General features: G+C 34.3%; 1 protein-coding gene across 1 annotated transcript; it reads right to left on the bottom strand.

The window, feature by feature from the left end:
• Window positions 1-8,408: 8,408 nt before the first annotated feature.
• Window positions 8,409-9,854, bottom strand: LOC131045504 (protein LURP-one-related 11). Its single transcript, XM_057979088.2, has 3 exons — window positions 9,609-9,854; window positions 8,764-8,985; window positions 8,409-8,678 (listed from the first exon to the last, which is right to left on the bottom strand). Exons 1-3 carry the CDS (start codon window positions 9,852-9,854, stop codon window positions 8,553-8,555), a joined length of 594 nt encoding a protein of 197 aa, XP_057835071.2. The 3' UTR covers window positions 8,409-8,552.
• Window positions 9,855-22,805: the final 12,951 nt, after the last annotated feature.

Here is a 22,805-nt window from a genome sequence, read left to right as displayed (position 1 = left end):
TCAAAGCTTTACTATCAAATTTCCAGGTGATATTTAAATTGATTTGTCTACCATTGTTGTAATTCTCATGAATCATCATTCCTTGAATATGGATTCACTCATTACCACTAGTTGTGACAATTGATATGGGAATATGAACCATTTTCCCCTAAATTCCGCCTCATAGTCCTTCCCCTTTGTATATTAATGTAGTTAACCATTATTTGTCAATTATAACTTTAGGAGATGATAAAAAGGCATATCCAATACACCTATTCTCATAGATCATTTATAAAATAAGAATAACATAAACTAATTATTTGATTCTAATTTGGTCATTTTTTTACCATCTTTCTATGTATATTATTCTTTGCATATTCTCAATCCATAACATAACTCAAAATTGTTACACATATAACCTATTTAAATCTTGATCGGGTTGTCCATCAACCTGTATACATGGGTCCCAAATAAGGAATATTAGAGGAAACTTAAATTTCATGTTATCATTTAGTGATATTGGATTGGTATTTAAGAAATCTACATATTCGTATTCACATGAGATCTATATGTGAGAAGTTGGGGCTTGAAACTTGTGACTTTTTGTCATACTCTCCTTCATGTACTCAAATGGAAGACAAACTATTTATGATAACTCAATGATGAATAGTGAGTACCAAACCGGTACTGAGAGGGGGGGTGAATCAGTACAGGCACAAAAACTTTTCCTAAACTGGTTTGATTGCAGATTGTAAACTATTGGCAATCCCTAACACCAGTCCAAACCAAACTACTACCGATTAAACACAATGCAACTGTGAAAGACATGAACCGGTAATTCTTCTTAGCTTTCCACACAACCTACTCCCTCATTTCCACTTTGTCCTTATGCATAAACAAATAATCTATCATCAGAAATATAATAACTTGCTAGATCAACATGATTCACCGCTTGACAGAAAACAACAACGCATCACATGAAAAAGACATCACATATGACACATATTTTTCACGTGGAAACCCAACTAGGAAAAACCACGGTGGGGATGAAGACCCACAGGCTGTTTTCAACTCTTTAGAAGTCCACTTTGTTAGAAGCCTAGTCCGGTTAAAGACTGTTATAATAGTTTCTGTTAGGAACCGATCCTGTTTGGGATCACCCGGTTAAGGGATGGCTAGAATACCTAGTTAAGGGTTAGACCCTGTTAGAGGTTACCTTGTTAAAGGATTTTATGAACTCAATGGCTTTGAGTCACCCTGTTAAAGGATTTACAACAAGCTGGTTAAAGCTACCCTGTTAAGGGATTTTTCAATTGTTGAAGTGATGAGATCAACAGGTATTACAATGATCTGGTAATAGCACTCAATGCCAATGTAGATCCACTTTAGTTCCTTCCTTTTTCACACACACTATGCATGTATCAATCCTCTCAACTGGTCTAGCAAGAATCGCGTATCTTTGCACATAGATACACACACAACATTTGCCAACAACCTCAGCATGAAACACCACATCAACCTTATAGGAAACAGATAGGTCGATAGCATAAACCCTAAACCCTAAACAATTAGGTTGAGAAATTTAGTCGGTTCAATCCTGACCATTGAACACTTTGCATCTGAATACAACGGTCTTGAACAGATCTCAAGACATTCTCCATCATTTGTTCTTCGCTGCTTCTTGGAGGTGATAACACATCACGCGTTCTCCATCGTTTGCAGAGACTTCGCACATTCCCGAGGTAGATAGGATCAATCTCCTTCATGCAAGATCCTTCATGTGCACGAGGCTAACGTAGCAACACGATATGATCTCCATTACAATGCTAACTCATCACACAATGCCATCGGTTGAAACACACAAGCTCGAAACACTTCAACCGGAAACCTTGAAGCTGAGACCACCAACCGGTAGTTATGCCATATGAACCTGAGATACAAAACATTCCTTATACCGGTTCTCAGTCTGACATACTGGTTCCGGTTCACAACATCATACCGGCTCACTTGAACAAGCATACCGCTTCACTTTTTCACATATGTCGGTTCACAACATCATACCAGTTCTCTTTGAGCATATTGACATCAATGACAACACAATATCATCATGTCAACATATTCTGCACATATGCCAACAATTTCTAATTCCAACATAATAGACATTCCAAAATATGACAGAGGATTCTTTATAGAAATAATAGGAACAAATTGAGGAGCATGAGGTTTGTAAAATAAAAGGTATCTTAGATGGGATCTATAAATATTTTTAGATGGGTTCAAAACCCAATCAATTCAGTAAAACCATTTGGCGGTTACAAACCATGAAAGATATGTACTCAATATAAATATCCCCAATTTGAAGGTAGGATATACATGGATTTTGGATGGATAACTAGAGTAACCAAACATATTCATGTTGATAGGATTTGGGATATATTCACTTACATATGTTAATAGTAAATGCATATGTTGAAATAAATAAGTGAAAAGGCTAACACACCTTCTTGAGAATCAAACATCATGTATTAATCTAAGTAAATAATGTTGCCTTAATAACTTACATATTCTTTGCTATAGTAAAGTATTTTTGGCAGAACTTATCTCAACTTTCTTGAATTGATGTTTCAGATCACACTCCATGATCCATCATCAAGAAGAGGATATCTTTGTTCCTAGTCAAATAGTAATATTTTTTCTCGAAGAAGACATAGTATAAGAGAAAAAACTTAGTTCATTTATGCAAAGAATAATTTTTGTATCTAAATGCAAAATAATATTCGAACTTTAATATTCTCATATAACCACTAAAAATAAAACTTGGTAAAAAATGTGTTTGAATGTCAAAATCAAATATGTATTTTTATTCTATAGAGCCTCTTTAATTCAATCTCATGTATAATGAAATTGTGGCTTGCGTACATGTTAAATTAATATATCATTGAAATATTTGCTACAAGAAATTTGAAGCATGTAAATATTTCATACCTACTTTTTGTAATTGCAATTAACACTAATATAACTTTTATCCACTAATGAAAAATTTTCCCCTTATGGTTTCTAAATGTGAGGTATGCTTCTAAAAGAATACAACACTTCCATTTTGGTTGTCACATAAAATCCTTCTTACTATATTTATCATTCCCTACACAAATGTATTACAGTATACCAAATTAAAAATATTCCATATATAGGTTAAAACCTTTAGATTGTATTCTTGACCTATGCCCTGATGCCCTTCATTTCAAAATGAGGCACATCAAGTTGCTCCTAATTAGTCTTTATATTTCTCTTTGAGCTAGTCTAGGACACCATGAAGTATTGAAGTCTAATGGTGACATGGTCAATTATAGTTAGTCACAACACATTGGGGTGAACTCACAAAGTTGGTTCCCACTTTTTGGTACATCCTGATTTTTGCTAAAATCATACATTTTTTGGAAAATATAATTATTTAAGCTTTAAGAGGTCCCATTTGAAGTAATTAATTGAAGAGAGTTAGATCAAAGGCTCTTAGATCAAAATTTCTTGGATAGAACCTCTCTACTTCTAAATCATACTTGCAATGGAGTCTCCTTTGCATCTATCAAATGCTGATAAAAAACCAATTTTACATTAGCTTTTGAGGGGTCAAACGAATTCATTTAGAAGTTTTGTTTTCTTGAGGATCTAGTCCTTATTATAAACTTTCCAAATAGTATAATTTTTAATATATTTAAGTTTATTAATATATTTTTATTTTATTTTTTATGAATGTAGGTTTTTCACTGAACATGAACTTCTTTGTTCAATGCATTGGGAAAAATAACAAACTAATTCAAAAAAATTCTGAAAAATATCTATGCCCTAGGTATTGATGTCTTCTTTCTAACAAAAAAAAACAACTTAATTTTGATATATATAGAGCAAGTTATGTGTTCAAACATACACCTATATCTAAATTATAATTAGTCGGACTTCAAAACTTAATAAAATAAAAAATATTCAACATATCACTATCAGACCAACTGCATGCCCTGGGTATTGATGTTGCAAACCAAAATTTAAAAGAGATAAGTTTTTATCATTAATAGAAAAAAATTTATACGTTTCGGGATGCACATCACTCTTAAAAAATGGTGTTTCCTATAAAAAACTACTTTTGAGGGAGATGGAAAAATCAATAAAATTTTATTGAAAAAAATTTGAAAAAAATATATTTGGAATCTACAAAAAGGATGTTACAAATCACTAGTTTACATCATCTTCAAATTCTTAACGATTTAAAAGTTATAGGTGTCGGAAAGTGAAGGTTTTTTGCAAAATGTTCATCTAAGTGTCAAAGTTGGTCAAAAAGTGGGAACCAGTATTGTGAGTTCACCCATTGGTCATACCATTAGTGACCACCTTTGGCTCTCTTTCAATGTTTGAAGACTAATAATCTTAAACTCGATAACTCCTAATTTTCTTATCTATATGCTACTTAGTAAATGTGTGACATGTTGCCTATTCAACATGTAGCCTTAATTTGATGTAGAGATTGGATGTATAAAGTTAATACCCTGTGGCTATACTTGGCCCATTCAGTCATAAATCATTCAGTTTCACCCGCCTTTGCCAAGTCTTCTAATCCCACTACCATTTAGTTGAACTAGTCACATGTAATTAATTTATACCTTCGTTGTCTTTATAGATATGTGATTTTTTTATGTATTGACAATTATAAGGCTTTATGACTTGAAAATGGGTCATGTCAAAGTTAACTAGGCCCTCAAATTCATTGCAAATCTATAAGAGGACATGCTAGCACACAAGGGATAGAAAGCATGCATTTTCTCATTTAGTGAAATCCTACAAAGATCAATATGCATGAGAACTATGTTTCCAATAGCATTGCAAACTAAAAAGTGCATGCCCTTTGTTTAGCCATTTAATTATGGGCTTACAAAAAAATCTGGTAAAAAATTGTGCACTCATCTAATGGAATAAGATAAAATGGTAAGAGATCTAAGATGAAGGATTCAAAAAATAGGGTAAGCCTTGTGGTTATTAATAATTTCATTTGAGCTAGCAATTGACATATGGACTCAAATTATCTTAAACGTTTTATTTCTCTTAATTATTTTGACTAAATTGGTTTATCGTATAATTGTGTATCTTATCAAATTTTGTGGCATGTAGGACATGCACTCTTTCAAAAAATATTTGTATTTAGTTAAATTAATGAATTTAATGGTGGCTCACTCTTAATGGATGGTTGGAGTTCTCTATCTCTTTGATGCTACCTATTTGATATGGAAAATATGGAAACTATATGGTTCACACCTAGGAATATAGGGAGGCATTTTGTGAGGTTTGTTCTCAAGTTTGGGTTCTTCTATAGATGGGGAGGTTATCCAACTTATGTCTTTTTATAGCATTGAGATTTTATGGATGGTTTGTACATAGTAGTGATGTTGATTATACTCTATGAGAATTTTCACAGTGAACTTCAAAAAAAAATTAGGTTTTCTTATTGTAGTGTTGTAAATTACACACCTTTAATTAGGGTGTCCAATTTCATGCTTAGTTAGCACTCATTTTAGTGTTTCTGATTATATTATAGATTATATGACTTTTGTATGCATTTTAATAAATTAATTAAAATATGAGTCCTTTATTAACTCAAATAAAAGGGGTACTAATGTTTGTGTTGGGTGATGGAATATTGGGTAGGATTAATGACTAAGGCAAGGCTTTTGTTATGTTGTAAGACCTGTGAGGTTTTGGATACTTGTAATATTGAAGTATTAAAGATAGGGTTATATTGAGAAAATACCAAGATGCATGTGTTTATAAGTCATTTGGGGAAATTCTATAGTAGTGGGAAATAGGTAAATTAAGTTACTTTAATGCCATTTTATCCTAATTTAGGGTAATGATAATATAACCTATATAAATTCACAATGGTATTTGGATATTGGGGTAAAGACTTTATATGACTACAAGATATCTACTGACTCCCAAGGTAGAAGAACCTCTCTATTATATATATTATGTGAATTTTGGATGGAAGTCTTCTTAGGGGTTTGGGGACTATGTTAGTTTTAGTTAAGTAATAAGTTTATCCCTTTGGTTGATAAAACTAACCTTGAGACATTCAAATTGGTTTATGACTAATAATTAAAGGACTTGACTCAAAAACCTCAATATCTTTAAAGTGAAGTGTTGTAGTATGTGATGGTAAAGTAGGAACTAAGTTATGATGTTTCATTTGGTGTTGTGTTATTGATTAATGAAATCTTGTTTATGAGAAAACTAGTGCAAATGTCCTTCAGAGAGACCATGTCAAGATAAATAAGTGTGACTTTGACTCATTTGGAATTGGGAGCATAGGTGGTGCTTGGGTGAAGGATGCCCATGTGAGCTCAAGTCCGTAGGGGAAGGGACTAGGGGGGATAACTCCAAGGTATAGGGTTGTTCCTAACTCGTTGACCTTTCCTCTTTAGTAGTCTTCAAATGAGACCAAAAAGGCATTAGAAGATTATGGAAGAGTTAAGAATGCCTTATAACTCATATTTAATATATATTGTCTTTTTGAATGATGAGTTGATAAAGTGAAAGGGTAGACCACCTTATACTCGGTTTGTTTATGAATTGAGTAGAGGCCATCTTGAGTTGGATCCAAGTGAAATTAAATCCTAGACCTATAAGACTTTATGTAAATACTCTTAGAAGTGTCTTGATTATAATCTACTTGTTCTAAATTAGGAACCTATCGTCCAGTTATAGTTGTAAGCCATTTAGAAGTGCTGACTTTTATGACAACAGATCGAGATATGTTCTTACGAGAGCATAGGTAGAGGATTGTATTACTCTAGCACACAAACTAGTCATCTCTATTTGAAGTGATCAACGAAGAATAAATCTGATGGGTTTCGCTCGAGATTCACAGTAGTCAAGGAGTGTACTATTTCAGTACACTTTTAGTCATACCACCTAGTTAGTGGATGATTAACGCTAGTTGTATGCAGGTGAAGGATACCTCGCATTGATCTAGGGTATTGGGTAGAGTTTTCCAGTAGCATGTAGGCCTTGAGGCTAGTGGCATGTCGGTGATAGATGTTGATGGACTGTAGGGAAGAGAGTTTCTAATGAAGGATGGGTAGGTAATAATTGGACCAATCACATTGTATAATTAGCATATATCTTGATTTGAAAATGGTATGCTTGACCTTGTTAGGATGAGGACAGACACTTGATTTTAGCATGGGATGCATTGAATCGTGTTCCCACTTGCTCATTAGTGTAGAAGACCAAGGAAAAGGAAGTGACCCACGATGTAGTGCATAATGCACCAACTTTACGTTTATTTGGGATGCACTATGAGCAAGTGATAGTTATCCATTGTGGATGTTTCAATCTCACACTGTGTAAATGCTAATCACTAAATATATGTGATGTATATTGGAGCTAGTCATTGTCTACATGTGATGTATGTTGGAGCTAGTCACGATGTATTTGTAACATGAATGAGCTAGTAGTCTTGTGTTTATGCGATGTGTGTTCGAGTCACTCTCTATAGAATTGGGTACTATTTGGAATGATATGACCCCCTGTGTAATTGTGTATGTATGTACACTATTTGAAGACAATTAGAAATTGCTTTATTATTGTTGGGCTAATCTTAATAAATAGACCTAGATAAAAGAGAGATCAAAGAACTTGTTAAAGAGGAGAGGGGAACTTCCTCAAAACTTCAAGGGAAAACTATCCCTCGAAGGAATATGCAGGCAGGGTCATCTAGAATGAACCCTCGATACGTAGATCTAGGTCTAATGGAGATTTTGATTTCAAGATCTTACCACCTTTAAGTACAAGCATAGGTGGCGGTGTAGAGTTGTCTCGTCTATGGTGAATGAAGAAATTATGAAGTCTACACTTCTAAGTTAGAACATGGAAGAAGCTTGGTTGATTAAGTCGGTACTTAGGAGATAAAGAAAAGAAAAAATTAGTAGCAACTAATGGCAGTTGTTACATTTTTGTTGATGGTCTGTGAGAAACCATTGGTGGTTTCCTAAGTCTTCTTGCCCTACCTATTAAGGGCATGAGATGTAGATCATATATATCATATTTTTGATGTTATTATGTTACTATAATTCTTCTAGTGTTTAGAGTGTCGATCTTAGGTGAAGTTTTAAGCTTGAAAATACACCATAACTATTGTTGTTATTAGCAATATATTAGTTTAATTCTTTCAAAAGAAAGAAATTACTGATTCATATTAGCCTTATTTCTTTTACAAATATTATATTTTAATTTTATAAACTAATAATTAATTTAATAAGAAGTGAATCAACATAGAAAGTTCAACTTCCTTAACTAAAGTGATAGAGTAAAAAAGTTGGCCACTTGTTGCTACTCTCCATCCAATGCACAAAATGGAGCGCCCAAGTGGGGCTTTGATAATTAATTGTAACTTACAAAAAATATTGAATATATATACAATTACAATGCACATATTGCGTAAGTTCTTCCTCTCTGACAGAATACCTAGCGCCATAAGAAGCCAGCTTGCTTCTCACCATTGATCATTCTCTCCTCCAAATTATAATTAATCAACTTATCTGATTAAAGATAATAAGCAGCCCCATTACAAAGGCTTGATCTACTCCCGCTTCCACAACCAGATTCAGAATATCATTCCCCAACATTAGATCAGATTTAGCTTCCTTTCGTTTAACCTGCACTTTGCAAACACTTTCCATCACTTTCTCAAACTCCAAAGCCATTCGAATAAATTGAAGAAAGATTGTGTCGTGAAAATACCTGTGCAATTATCTCTCCTGAGGCACTGAATATTGTGCAGGATGACTTGCACGACCCTTCGATCTGGTAATCGCAAACCTTGGTTTTTCTACTTCCATTTGTAAATACATTGGCAGTAATTTTGTTTGAGAATCCCAGCGACTTTATAAGACTAAATGCAGGCTTCTCAGACTCCATGGGATCTCCTCTGAATGCTTCCCATTTTTTACCAACACTCCATTTCTGTGAATCAAATATAGATATCAGAGATTATAGAAATTATCTTAATCATATTGATAGGAAACAAATAATCAAAAGATTTTTGTGGAATCAATTTTGAATTTTTAATGACGTTTCTGATCACACTCAGTGTTCCTATTATAAGGATGAGATTCACTATTGAATTTTAATGGATCAATGATTGGGATTAGAAATGTAAGTTCACTATTTTCTTCCTGATGATAGATCATTTGGGTGTGATCTGAAATGTCGTTACATACACTTTTTAATGATAATTTATTGAATGTGATCTGAAATGTAAGTTCGTTATCCTTTTTTTGATGATGGATCATTGAATATGGTCCAAAAGTCTTTACATCACTGAATGATTTGACTTAAAGAACATACTCTAAACTTCAACTTGTTTAAATGACACATCTAAAATCATATTTGCTCCTCTACAAGAACCCACCTATTAATCTGAGTTTAGATTAATTACCTAAAGTTACAGTGTATCGTTTAAACCCAATACAGTGAATGTAAGATCATTTAGAAGACATACATAATTGATTTTCGAACGATCTTTTGAATACATAAACTGCAAAAAAATAATGCCAGAAAATAAATAAAGTAATGTAAAAGGATACCTTGCGCCTCAATGTGAGAAGAAGCTGGCCTGCATCGTCCATGAGAAATACTTCATTTTTAGCGTTGGATGCATAATTATCCACTCTGAAAACCAGCTGTCCCAACGAGTCAAACACAGTGAACCCTTTGCCATTTAGCAAGAGAGATTTCTTCCAAACCGTGAAGACAGTAGACGAGGTTGAACAAAATTTATGACCAATACAAACATGAGGAGACAAGGGAGAGTCAGGATGAACTTGACTCATTTTTGGGGATCACAGCTTTTCCTGCTTTACTATCAGAAAGTTGAAAAAAGCTTAATCCTACTCCTCCCTCTATAAATACCTCTGAAACAGCATTTTCGGTCTTTCTTTTTTTTGGCAGTTTGGGCTTATTGATCATCATTAAAATCATGGAACCTACATGAATGTGGATAGATTCAATGTTGTGGATTAAGTATTGGGAACTGAGAATGCTACTGCAACTTGAAGCTCACATATGGCTGTCATACCTTATCTAAAGTGGGTCAACGTCAAAGCAAACTTCTGGCACAATTAATTTACGTACAGAGAATTAGAACCATATAGGATAAGGGAGTACTTCTTTACAATTATACCCATATAGAATTAGACCCATAGAGGGAGGACAAGAAAGTTCTCCTGTACAATTTAACTTCCTCTTGGTAAGTACAATGCATTTGGGCTTGCTTTGAAGATACAACTGCAAAATAAATGTGTGCATTGAACTGTTCAAGTGATCAACTCAGAAAGTGCAATTTTAATTTTGAAGATTGTTGACCGTTGATCGTCCCACATGGTATTTATTCTATAAAGAATGGTGATTTTCTATTTTGAAAGGTATGAGACAGAGGTGATGAATGTAAATGAGAAGTAACCTTTGAATGGAACTTCTATTTTGGATCTCACACCCAAAACATGCGATCAATTCACATTAAAAGTATCTCCAACCCATAAATTACTTGTTTAAGCATCGTGTAAATGTGTAATTATAATGTTTGATTCAATTGATTTGATATTCTTATTAATCCTATATTAGACAATTACTATTTCATCTTTTTTTTTTACAGTCATCATCTGTCATCATTTATAGTATTTTTCTTTTCAATTATATGGTACATTGTATTCTGTTATGTTTTTAATTTAAATTTTATTTTTAAATTTGACATTTTTAAAATATAATTATTATTCTTATGATGTGCACATCAAATACTTCAAATTGAGTGACCCAAAACTTGCATTTATATGCATCTCCTAGGTTATTTTAGATTGAAGTATCAAGCGTCATTGAGGGAAATCAAGATTCACACATGGAAAGCACATTATGTTATTTAATTAGCAAGCATCAAATATAAAATTATCCATATCAAACCATTGTATGTCTATGTGTATTCAAGGTCATCAAACTTTTTCCTATGATGCTCAAACATCTTATTTTATTTTGATTGGTAAACGGCAGAGCCAGAGGAAATTATATTAAAAATTAGAATGATTACATGTCATGGTCAAAACTTCGATTGCTCAAAAATTGGGGGCAATCTCCCTAGAAAAACCAGATTCTTCTATAGAAGCAGAACCGTCGAGAATGATCATCAAATTCTCAAAAAAGGAGGCAACCTAATAGCCTCAGAAGTCTAAAGTTTTAAAAACCTTCTAACTGCTAAGTTTGAAAATATCAACAAAACATAGATCTTTGATAACAATAAAATTAGAAACTTTGCATCAAAACCAAAGACCATATCTATTTTTCATAAAATTCAATCAGCCCTAGGCTGAAGCTTCAGCTCGAATGCGACCCTTGCCTCTCAGGCGACCTCTACCTTTGCCTAGCATGGTTGAACACCCTCGACCACAAACCCGTTGCAGAGCATCCCTACTACCAGGAACAACCAACCCTTCACGCTCTAGCTTTGGCGAAAGGAAACCATTTAATCCGGCAAAGTCTAGATATTCATCCTCCCTGTCATCGTTATCTGACTCATCTCCCAACAACTTCCTATCAAGAAACTTGGCCATCATTGCTACGAAATCTCTATGATGCCTTAAGGAAGGGCCTTTAAGGTCCAAAAGAGGGGTAGAAGTTAATGGTTTCACCCGAAATAGAAAATAGGATCATGTCTCCAGGGCGGGGCATTCCAGTGCCAAGAATGGCATGGTTGAGGATTGTATCGAGGCCCTCCAACACATCATGCTCAAACAAATGAGATGTCAATGCCAACACCTTTTCCTTAGGAACCGAGTTGTCAAGGAGACATGCCACAAACCTTGAAGAAATATGGGAATTATCTCTTGGATATTCCTTCATGCTCAAATGATCATGGCCAAGAATTAACTTGACTGTTGGCTCCAAAATTTGAAGGAGTCTTTTGAGTCTCAAATCCATGATTTCTCTAAAGGATACTTGGCGACTAATGTAGGAGAGGGATTTAGGAGTATCCGCCCCAAAGCAGGAAATTGTCTCTGGGTAAGCTCTAACTATGAAGCCAAAGGGAGATTCTTTCATTTTTATCGAGGGACCCTGATAAAAAACTCTCTCTGCAACTATGAAAACTAGAGGTCGAAAGAAACTTCTTGAGCAAACAAAATGATGGACAAAGGAAAAAGTAACTACCCAACATTCTCGCTTCTTCCAATACTCATAAATACAAATTGCCTTGAGTAAGTAAGCCCAAAGGGGAAAGGTGGCAAAAAAACCTACTTCCAACATGTGGAAAAGAAATGATCGGTCCTTGGAGAATTGCCAGTAGGATAGCACATCTCTCCACATTCAGATGGTGATGTCCTTTCCTCCTTTTTAGAAAGATTTGACAAATTTTGATGACCTCATTAATCCAACCTTAGACATGCCTATTTTGGACCATTAGTGATCTCAGATTAGCAAACTCCATTAGCTCAAAAGTCATACGTCAAGACTCAAATGCACCTCTATCTGCTAGCAAAAAGTGTTGTCTGAGGTGGATGTGTCTGGGTAGAGGGCATCATGTCATCCAACTCAGCGATACCTTCGCAATCCACAAAGTCATATCTGAGTCGACGGTGACAAAGAAAAAAGGCACCATATCTACCAACTTAAAAACTCCAACATGAACCTTGCATCGGTGGGAAAGTGATTTGACTCAAAAAACAAAAGTCATTGGAAAATTTCATTGCATTAAAATTTAAACAAAGAGTCATTCAAATGAAGACCCTGGGAGAATCAATGGGCACTTGGAGATTAAATTGAAAGCTATAACTGCATGAGATCATCCCTTTTTCGAACACTGGAGCAATTAATTATTAAATTCAACTACCCACCAACTAAAAGTGCAGTTCCATCAAAAGCAATCTTGGAAGGGCATCCGCATCAGTGTTTGCTTCTCTATAGATGTGCTTGCAGGAGAAGTTGTCAAACATGGGTAGGACTTCTAATATTTTATCCAACAATGCTTGCACCCTCCAGCTAGGAGAACTTGTGGTTTTGATTGCATTGATAGCAATAGTTGAATCCCCTTCAATCACTAAGTTCTTAATGCCTCTTTTGGAACACTTTGTGAGGCCTAGCAGAAGGGCCTTGAATTCTGCAATGTTGTTTGTATCCGGAGGGGTGGGCACAACTATCTTACCTTTTAGTACTCCTCTATGATCTTTGACTACACAACCAACTCCAAAATCACCTGGGTTTCCTTTTGGTGCCCCATCAAAATTCAGTTTTAGCTAGCCAATTTCAGGTGGAGTCCAAACTGCACTTCCTCTGTCATTGTTCTTCTTCCCTAAAAATAGGGGAACTTTTATCCCATTCCACCTGAACCTAATTCTGCCATCCTAAGTCGTGAAGGCTTTATCCAAATTTGAAGAGAGAGCTAGTCTACTATTTATATTCTCAACAATGGCGGCTTCCAAGGAAGATAAAAGTAACTCGATATTTGTAGCTTTTCCATCAAATAGTCTCCTATTATACTCTTTCAAAATCTCCCAAACTAGGCAAGAGGGAGAAATTTCCCATAGGGATCTTAAAATGCCATCTTTTGGTCTATTTGGCCAAATTTGGAAAAGTGAGACAATGTCATTTGGGATGGTTATTATCTAACCAAGTTCAAGGAACACAACCACCTCCAACATTTTGCTGAAAAAGGACAATTTAAAAGGAGATAATCTACAGTTTCCTCGTGAGCTTTACAAAGAATGCATCTAGATGGACACTCAAATCCCATCTTCCTGAATCTCTCAGTTGTAAGGATTTTTAGCACAACAAAATTCTCATTCACAAATATATGAGCATAAGTGAGGATATCCCACATATTAGTAGAGGCAATAGATTATACCACATGTGAAATGCACGGTTTTATGAACTTAGGCCTAGATATCTACCTAGATTAGATATTTGGCTCGGATTGAAAACCTAGTCCTAGGAAGAATGAACCATAACCAAATTTATAGTCCTATACACAAGCTATGTGTTAGTTTTCTTGGTACTAAATATCTAGTAGGGATGGGATACCCAGTCCCTTGCAATCAAATATCTAGTCTTTTAGATTTTCCATATATTTGGTTTTCTATATATCATTAAAAAAAATTGCTTCCAAATTTTTGGCCTTCAACTTCATACACTAACCCACATTCACAAGTTTTAAGATAAGAATATATTTCTTTACATTTTGCTAAAACCATAACTTCACTGCCTAAAGGTAGAAAAATTATGAATTTCTAAATCAAACAATGATACGTTTTTCAGGGTAGAATCCCAATGTCTATCATGAAGTTAAATATCAAAATTAGGTGTTTGAAATTAAAAAATATTAGTATGATAATATAGAGGTGTCATCCAATAATAGAGATACTTTAAAATTAACAAGGATAAAAAATTGAAAAGAGGTTTTAATGTTGTAAATGCTTCCTACACTAATATATGAGGAGATAATTTAGGGAGACATAGATCTAACAATTCTAGATAATAAAAGAACACATGCATTAACATGGAAGGACATGTAATTGACATGCAACTCACAAAAACATATTGTCAAATTATTGCCGGAGGAAAACTCTTTTCAAAAAAGTCTAGCTTCCAAAGTAGAATCAATTGTATTATCAAGATCTCAAACATAAAAAATTAATATATTGTTGGAGAAATTTTGATAACATAATGGTACCTACAAAACTAAAATATATATATACTACCTTTCAATTTAGCACAAAGCATGAGAAAAACCAAAAATTATATTCTAGAAACTAGTAGATAATTTAGTCATCTATATCCATGCACAAAATCCCAATGCCTAGCTCAAGCTTAGTTAATTGAATATGAATTAGAAATTACCTCTACCAGATGTGGGTGCTCAAATACTTTAATAAGTTACATTTTCCATAACTACATCATTTTCTCTTAAGTCTAAAATTAAAACTATATCATAATTATTTTATATTTTTCATTAATTCTTACATACCTTACAAGTTTCCATAATTGTATTAGCAACTTATTGGCACTATGTTAGTCTGAAAGCAATACCAAGTGTCACTAGATGTGGGACATCCCAAATATATGTGGCTGTAAACAATTAAATAAATACTTTAGACATTATAATACTACAAAGTATATGACAATTATTCTAACATTATTTCACTTGTATACCTTGTAAGAGTAAAACAAATTATTTTTTATCAAACTATACATTATTTGTCAGGGTCAAGAGGCCCATAGATTCATAAAATCACTTAAACTTTTCTATGGTCACATCTTTTGTCAACACATTTGTAACATTCTCCAAAGTGTTAACCTTTTAAAGAATTGCATTCCTATTATTCATTATGAAAAAGACAAAATTATAGTGTACATCAATGTGCTTCTTTTAAGCATGAAAAGTTAGGATCTTTACAAAGTTGATCGAATTTTGAATATCACATCAAATTTAAAATAGTTCAGGATTCAACCCTACCCTTTAACATAATCTTTGAAGTAAAATGTTCTCCTTACAAGATCCATAGTGAAACTCTCATCTCTCCTTGGAGGGAAATGGTAGTTTTCCTCTTGATCTCTCGTTCACACATTTTTCACCCACCATTACATTTTGGTGACATTACAAGTTCAAAGGGAAAGGACTGGAAATGCAATGGAAAGAGTGCAAATGCAAGCCCCATATTGTACCTCTCGGTGTGAACCAACAATGGCACTGATTTGTAACCCTTCTATATCTGATATGAGTTTGTATTCTATTGTGTATCCTTTTGTTATAGGTTTCCAAGGAGTTCAATCATAGCATGGTGTTGGATGGTACTCATGGGACATGAGTTTTCCCTTAGGGGGGGTGTATGGTGCAAGAGCACCTAATTGATCATATGCCTCTATGAGGCCAATCTAATATATTAGTCTTATTTAATGTTGAATGTGTCTAAATAAGTTCCTATGGACTATTTCATGTTATTTTTAATCATTTCCTTTTAGTTGTGAGGTTTTTTACTCCATTCAGGCCTTGTAGTCCTACTAGGTCCTGATTGGGTCAACCTTGGCCAAACCATTCCAAGGGGGTCACAAATGGTTGTAGTTGATTTTTTTGGTCTATTTAAGTCCATATTTTGAGTCATTTGGGTATATGGAGCAAAAGTTATCAAAGTTGCTCAAAAATTGCTAATGCAACTTTTACACTTTTTAGTGTTAATCATGTTTCCAATGGCCATGTAGTTTGAAAGTTGGTTTGAGTGGTCATAACCATTTAATAAATATATAAAATTACCTTGTAAAGGTCTAATGATGGTTGGAGAGTTGGTATGTATGTTTTGAGAAAGAAAAATCAATAAAATTATAAAGTTTTCTCTGCAAATTCCTGCAACAGTGCTACTATAATATGCATAACTTTTTGGTATGCATAGATCAAAATGTGAGGTTGGAATTTTTGGAAATCCATATTTCTTAACTTTCATTCAAGATTTTTTTTGTGAGATTTGGTTTTGATTTGTGCATTTGGTGAGTTTTTTTCTAAAAACTGCCCTGTAACCCTAGTTTTAAGGGCTTAGACTGAGAAAAATGAATAACTCGTCATTCCATTGAGATCAGAAGCCAAAATATCATGTAATGGTATATATAGGGGTTATAAAAGTGGTTTTTGTTCATTTTTTCCAGGGTTCAACTTTTGAAGAATGTTTGTGGCAATGATTGCCTAACATCACCATGTGTTAGGTTGAAGAAATGAGGGTTTGAGTGGGTCTGTGTTAAACCTGAATGATTGGGTGCCCAAAACCTATTTAAATTGTTTTTTGGGGATTTTTGAAACCTTTCCATATTATTTTTTTAATTTTGGAGAGTAAAATAAAGGCACTTGCTTTGTAAAATATGGCTAATTGGGGCTTTAGAGCAGCAGTAGAAGTCAATTTTTTATGCATACTCTCCAAAACAACCTAGGATAATTTTGAGATATATTTTATAACTCCAAAAAGGGTATCCAAACACCATTTCATAGTCCTAATATATGTCTATATCAAAAGATATTAACAATTGTTCTAAAATGGAGGGCTACTAGGAATTTGGGGTGGTTGTGAAGCATGTTATCATCCCACATGTCAAATAAAATATAAAATGAATTGGAAAGGTCTGTATCAATGTCCTATGGTGTTTTAAATGGCTTCCCTTGATAATCCAAGGGTTTTTTTGGTTCTCAATAAGTTAGTTTAGTTTTGACTAGGTCTAGGGAACCTAGTGTGTTGGGTAAGTTGGGAGAAAGAACCCCTTAAATGTGTATCTATCTTGGTGATTTGAAAAAATATTTTTGAATCAGCCTAAGTATCCATCCACCTGTGCATCATTTAACTTATACCATTAACTTTAGTCTCATAGTAACTATTGTGTAATTCTCACTTGATTTAAACTCAAAGAATATATTTCCTTATATTTATGAAATTTATTTCCTTTGTATACACAACTAGACCCAAGTTAAACCAAAAAAATATTTAGTTATATATTTTACTATCACCATTCAAGTAGATTATGTCATTGGTTTTGGCATGATAAATGTAGCATATCATAATGAATAGGTCACATAACAAGGTACAATGATATATGTTGAGTTGAGTGTTCTTTCTTTGTCAAATTTAATGACTGTTGATAGATGTCAACCATAATGACTAGTAGATATCTTTCTATCAACATTTATTATAGTAGTTGACTCTAAAAACCATTAGATATCCACTACCAAACTATGGATTCCTTTGATATTTAAGATCTTTGCTAATGAATTTCATCATTATCAAATAATGAAGTTTAGAATAGTGGTTGCTAAAGTAATGGTGTTGATAAATTATATTGCTAATTAAGATAGGGCTAATGAAGATGGAGCTAGTGATTTCCATCATTGTCAACTAATGAAGTTTATGCAAGTGATTGCTAAAGTGATGGTGTTGATAAATTATATGCCAAATAGTAATTTCTCACAAATTTTGGCTCAATATTTTTTTCAAACATAATTTAGTCAAATTTTTAGTCTTAATAAAGCCTCGTAGAGAGAAAACCCTCAAGTGCTAAAGCATTTGTCTTTCCATTATTAGAAATTTTGAGTCTTCTTGAACCTTATCAATATTTTCTTGATTTTTTTGACTTACCAAGACTTTTTAACAAATTCACCTTGTTGAAATTTTTCTGCTCTTACAAACTCTCCAAAAAACCAACAGGTTCTTCTTACCAATATTTTCCTAGGTTTGTGAACATCCTAACTTTTTAATAAATGTTATTTCCTTTCATTTGGAACTAATGCCCAAAGTTTTAAAGCTTTGTAAAGTGTTGACAAGTAAAACATCAAAGGTATTCAAGGTTCTTGAAGCTTTGAAATAATCAATAAAGTTGATATTTGACTCAAAATTGTAATAAATAGTGTTAAGCTCTCGATGTTGGATGGTCTAGAAGTTTGTAAAATCAATAAATTATCATTTAAATTTTTTAATTTCATGAAAATATTCAACCAAGAATTTTTAGAGAGCAAGTGTTGGGCCTAGTTTAAGTTCATAGAATCACTGAATCTAGTTTGAGTTCACAAAATTATTGAATCATATACAAGGTTTCAAATTTTCCAAAATCTCTAATAAATGTTTGGTGAATAAGATATCATCAAATCATGATCAAAGTTTCTAATTAATAAAAAATTAAGAATATCTCAAAAATATTAATTTAAGTAATTAAAAGGAGGCTAGTAGATCAATTATCGCTATCGCATTCAAACAAAGGACCTATATTGCACAACTAGTTTCCACTATAACGCTGCTCAACTAAAATTAGAGATCCATGCATTGTGTTACGTGTTGGATATAATCCTTGATGATTCCTCTTTGGGCTTGACCAAATTTTGTGTTGGGAATGTTAGGACTTGGATAATCTCTCTATAGAAGGTTGTAAGCTTCCCTCCATAAAAAAATTATTTCCAAAATCAAAAACTTAGTTCCTTCTATGAGAATGAGGGGTTGGATGCTAAAATTATTTGTCAAATATTTTTCATTTCTCACATTGACTTTTTCTCTAATGCTAATGGAAGGTGATTGAGCTTGAGGGTTGTAATTGTCAACCACTATGGGAGGCAGTAATTTTTTTAAGAAATTAAATATTGTAGTTTTTTGTGGCATGTAGGATGTGCACTCTTTTCACAAATATTTGTATTTAGTTTGAAGCAATTTAATGGTGATTGGCTCTAAGTGATGGTTGGAGCTCTCTATTTCTTTATGCTACCTGATTGATAAGGAAAACATGGAAATTGTATGGTTCATGCCTCAAAATATTGGAAGGCATTTCATGGGGTTTGTTCTTGGGTTTGGATTCTTCAATAGATGGCGATGTTATCCAACTTATGTCTTTTTCTACCATTGGTATTCGACAGATAGTGTTTTTTTAATAGCGTTGTCAATTATCCTCTATAAAAAAATTCATAGCGTGTCTTCAATTATTTTGTAAGTTTTCTTGCTTGAACTATTCTAGCTCTTCATTCCTTATTGGCTATCTTTTATTATGTCTTTGTACTTGTTACTGCATCATTTATTCCTCATGATAAGAGCGAGTCATCCTATAAAATTTCCATTCAGAGTCCTAATCTTTCTTGTGACACCTCGGTTCAAGTCCTTAGTACGTCTGTAAATCCTTTTTCAATCACAAATGTCAAGTTTAGGTAATTGGTTGAACTCTGTGAACACGTTGAACCATCTCAAACTGGGTTCAACAGGTTCATTTAGGTTCCATAGGTTCCTAGGTATTCAGGGAGGTTTTTCATACTAATACTTTCTTCAAGTGTCTTGCAGTGGCTCTCTAAAAGCTTCTTGTTCGGTGATGTGTTACTTTATTTCTCTCCAGGTTTTGAACTCATTGAACCAAGTGCAAGAGGTTCAAACGTGCTCAACATGTTCAATATAGCACAAATAGTCAGCAGCTTGGTATAATTAATTTTCTCGGCAAGATTTTACTTGAGCACAGCGTACATCTTGAACTACTTGAACCCCCATGAAGTTTGTTCAGGATGTTCATATGTGTACGAATTTGGTGGGCCCCATAGATTTTAATGATGTGATGGTGTATTCATTACCAAATATGTGGAAGTTGAACCATGTTTTAAGTAGTGTCAACTCTTGGATTTTCGAAGTAAGCAATCATTTCGGGCACTGGTGGTTACTTCAAAAACCCCGCCATGATTCAATGCATGTGTGCGATGTCCAATCCATAAACTTAACACACTCAGACTGAAAATTGGAATTATTGCATTCAATTTTTCCATATCATTGCCATCACTAATAAGGTATGAAGGATTATTAGTGCTCTGCATTTGTTCCTCGCTACTGCATTTTTGTTTTTCCTCGATAGGAGTCTTGTTTGCTGCTAGTCGTTGTTTGGTTGTTCAACTATGAAGGTGAGTCCTTTTCTTGTTCTCTCCAGTGGTTTTTGCTTGCATTTTCTCTCTCATAGAAAGTTTTGCTGCAACCGGTTTAGGCTTATTGTTTTAAATTATGAAGTCCACACTACATTTGTTTGGGAATGTTTTTAGCCTAGCATCCATTGAACCCACATTTAGCGATACTGACCTAAAAGGGGAAAATATTGAGGGGTTGAAAGAGAGGGTGTTCAAGGGAATTGACAAGTCTTTTGGTGTGGAGATTTTGAGTAGCGGTCTCATAGAAGCGACAGCTTTTCCCCCAGCCATTCCTTGCCCAGAATTGATTTGAGAATGTATTGCTAGATACGACCTAGTGTCTGAAACCATTAGGAGAGACAATGGTGAAACCCTTCTTGCCATAAATCGTGAAGTAATTTCCCCAGTCTTCAAGATACCTGATTACCAGTTCTCCAACTTTTCCCATTGCAACACATGGTTATGACTATATAGTGGAATAGGTGGGTCGAGGCCAAGATAGAGCAGGGGAGAAGGGTGAAGGAGATAGTGAAGAATGATGTGTTTTGGATTGATGCGAAATCCATTGTCTCTATCATTTCTCCAGTATTTGAGGTCATCCGATATGGGGATGAGGATGCACCTAAACTTTGAGAGGTGCATGAGTGCATCGATTCTATGTTTGACCAGATGAGGGTTGCAGTGCGCGTGAAGGACCCCACTCTAGCATTCTACAATGAGCACATCCGACCAATCATTCAATGCAAATGAGACAAGTTGAACACTCCTTTGCATATGGCTGCCTATGCCTTGAACCCTAAGTGGTACAAGGCTAGATTGAGTAGAGTGACACTGATTTAGGATGATGAGGTGAAAGCGGGCTTCTTTAGGTGCATAGAGAAGATGTATGACTCTAGAGATGTTGGCATAATTCACACTCAATGAGAAAATTTTGCCACTCTTGGATGGATATAGAAACTATGACATGGGCAAACTCACTTTTGTGATGGAATTGTCATGGCCCGAAATCTTTGACTACCACTCTAGCTATCCGTATGCTATCCCAGGTTTCCAGTTCTTTAGCTGCTGAGAGGAACTGGTCTACATATAGCTTCATCCACTCTCTTAAGAGGAACAAAATTACCTCTAAAAGAGAAGAGAAGCTTGCAGCTGTACATAGTGCTTTGCGTCTCATGGACCACAAGACACTTGTGTACAAGGAGTGTCTAGTAGCACGATGGGATGTAGAGCCAGAGGAGCCATCACAGATTGATGAGGATGATGCTACCACTTCGGATGTAGGGCTAGTTAGTGTGAGCTTGAGGGATATTGACCATGGGGACTCTAGCAGTTTCGATGATAAAGAGTTTGCACTTGCAGATTATTAGAGGCTTCTCTTCACTACATTTTGAGTTTTGATATTTTGGCATTTTGTCTTTTGACATAATGCTATTGCTATTTGCTACTCATTGTAATGGTGTATCATGTAATCATCTTTATGTACTATAAGTATATGTATAAATATATCAGCACCAACCCCTGTTGTCCCCAAACTTTGGCCCTTTGTCTCCCATCCCCAACGACCTGGAGCACTGAATATTTCCTCTGATTTAGCCATGGGGAAATGCACAATTTCAAATGTTGGGTAAATACTCCTCTTTGGGCACTTTCATAAGAATATGAAATCAAAAGTTATAAAGACTGTTGAAATAGAAGATTTGTGCTTCTGAAGCTTTCTTGGAGTTGTTAGATCTGATTAAAACCACAATATTAGGAAATGCTTAGGGATGTATTCAAAATATTTCTTTGTTGAGTGTACAGAACCATAAACGCTACAGATAAGCCCACTTCCCCACTCATATGGACATATTTATGCATTTTTGCCCTAAAAGTGTATCACATGAAATGGAAAGAAGATTTTCTGACAGACTCGGATATTGTGAAGTATTTTCCCTGAGAGTGTATCTTGTGAGTGGACCTCTTTTGGCTAGAGTATATTCAAAGTTGTCATCCAAATCTTAAGGCATGAGATGTTTAAAGAAACATCTATCTAAATTGAAAATACTGCAGAATATTTGCTTCTTCCTAAAAACTTCCCTTTCGTGGGCAAAAATGCTTAAATGCATCAATACAGTCTTGGAATTTAAACCCTAGGTGGAAGCGGGTAAATGGGATTGGTTGAAGTATTCTTCGTTGTACATATTTTAACAAATATATTTTGAATGCAACCTCGAAGCATTTTCCTAATATTGTGGTCTTAATCAGATCTAACAACCCCATCAAAGCCTCAAAACACAAATCTTCTATTTCAGCAACTCTGTAAGAATGTCTTTCTTCAGAATTTCTGTTTGAAGAAATTCATAACAATAATATTGAATCA

The sequence above is a fragment of the Cryptomeria japonica genome, chromosome 10, assembly GCF_030272615.1.
Source record: "Cryptomeria japonica chromosome 10, Sugi_1.0, whole genome shotgun sequence".
Taxonomy (NCBI): domain Eukaryota; kingdom Viridiplantae; phylum Streptophyta; class Pinopsida; order Cupressales; family Cupressaceae; genus Cryptomeria; species Cryptomeria japonica.
Note: the sequence above shows the minus strand (reverse complement) of the source record. Positions and strands in the feature narration are given on the sequence as shown.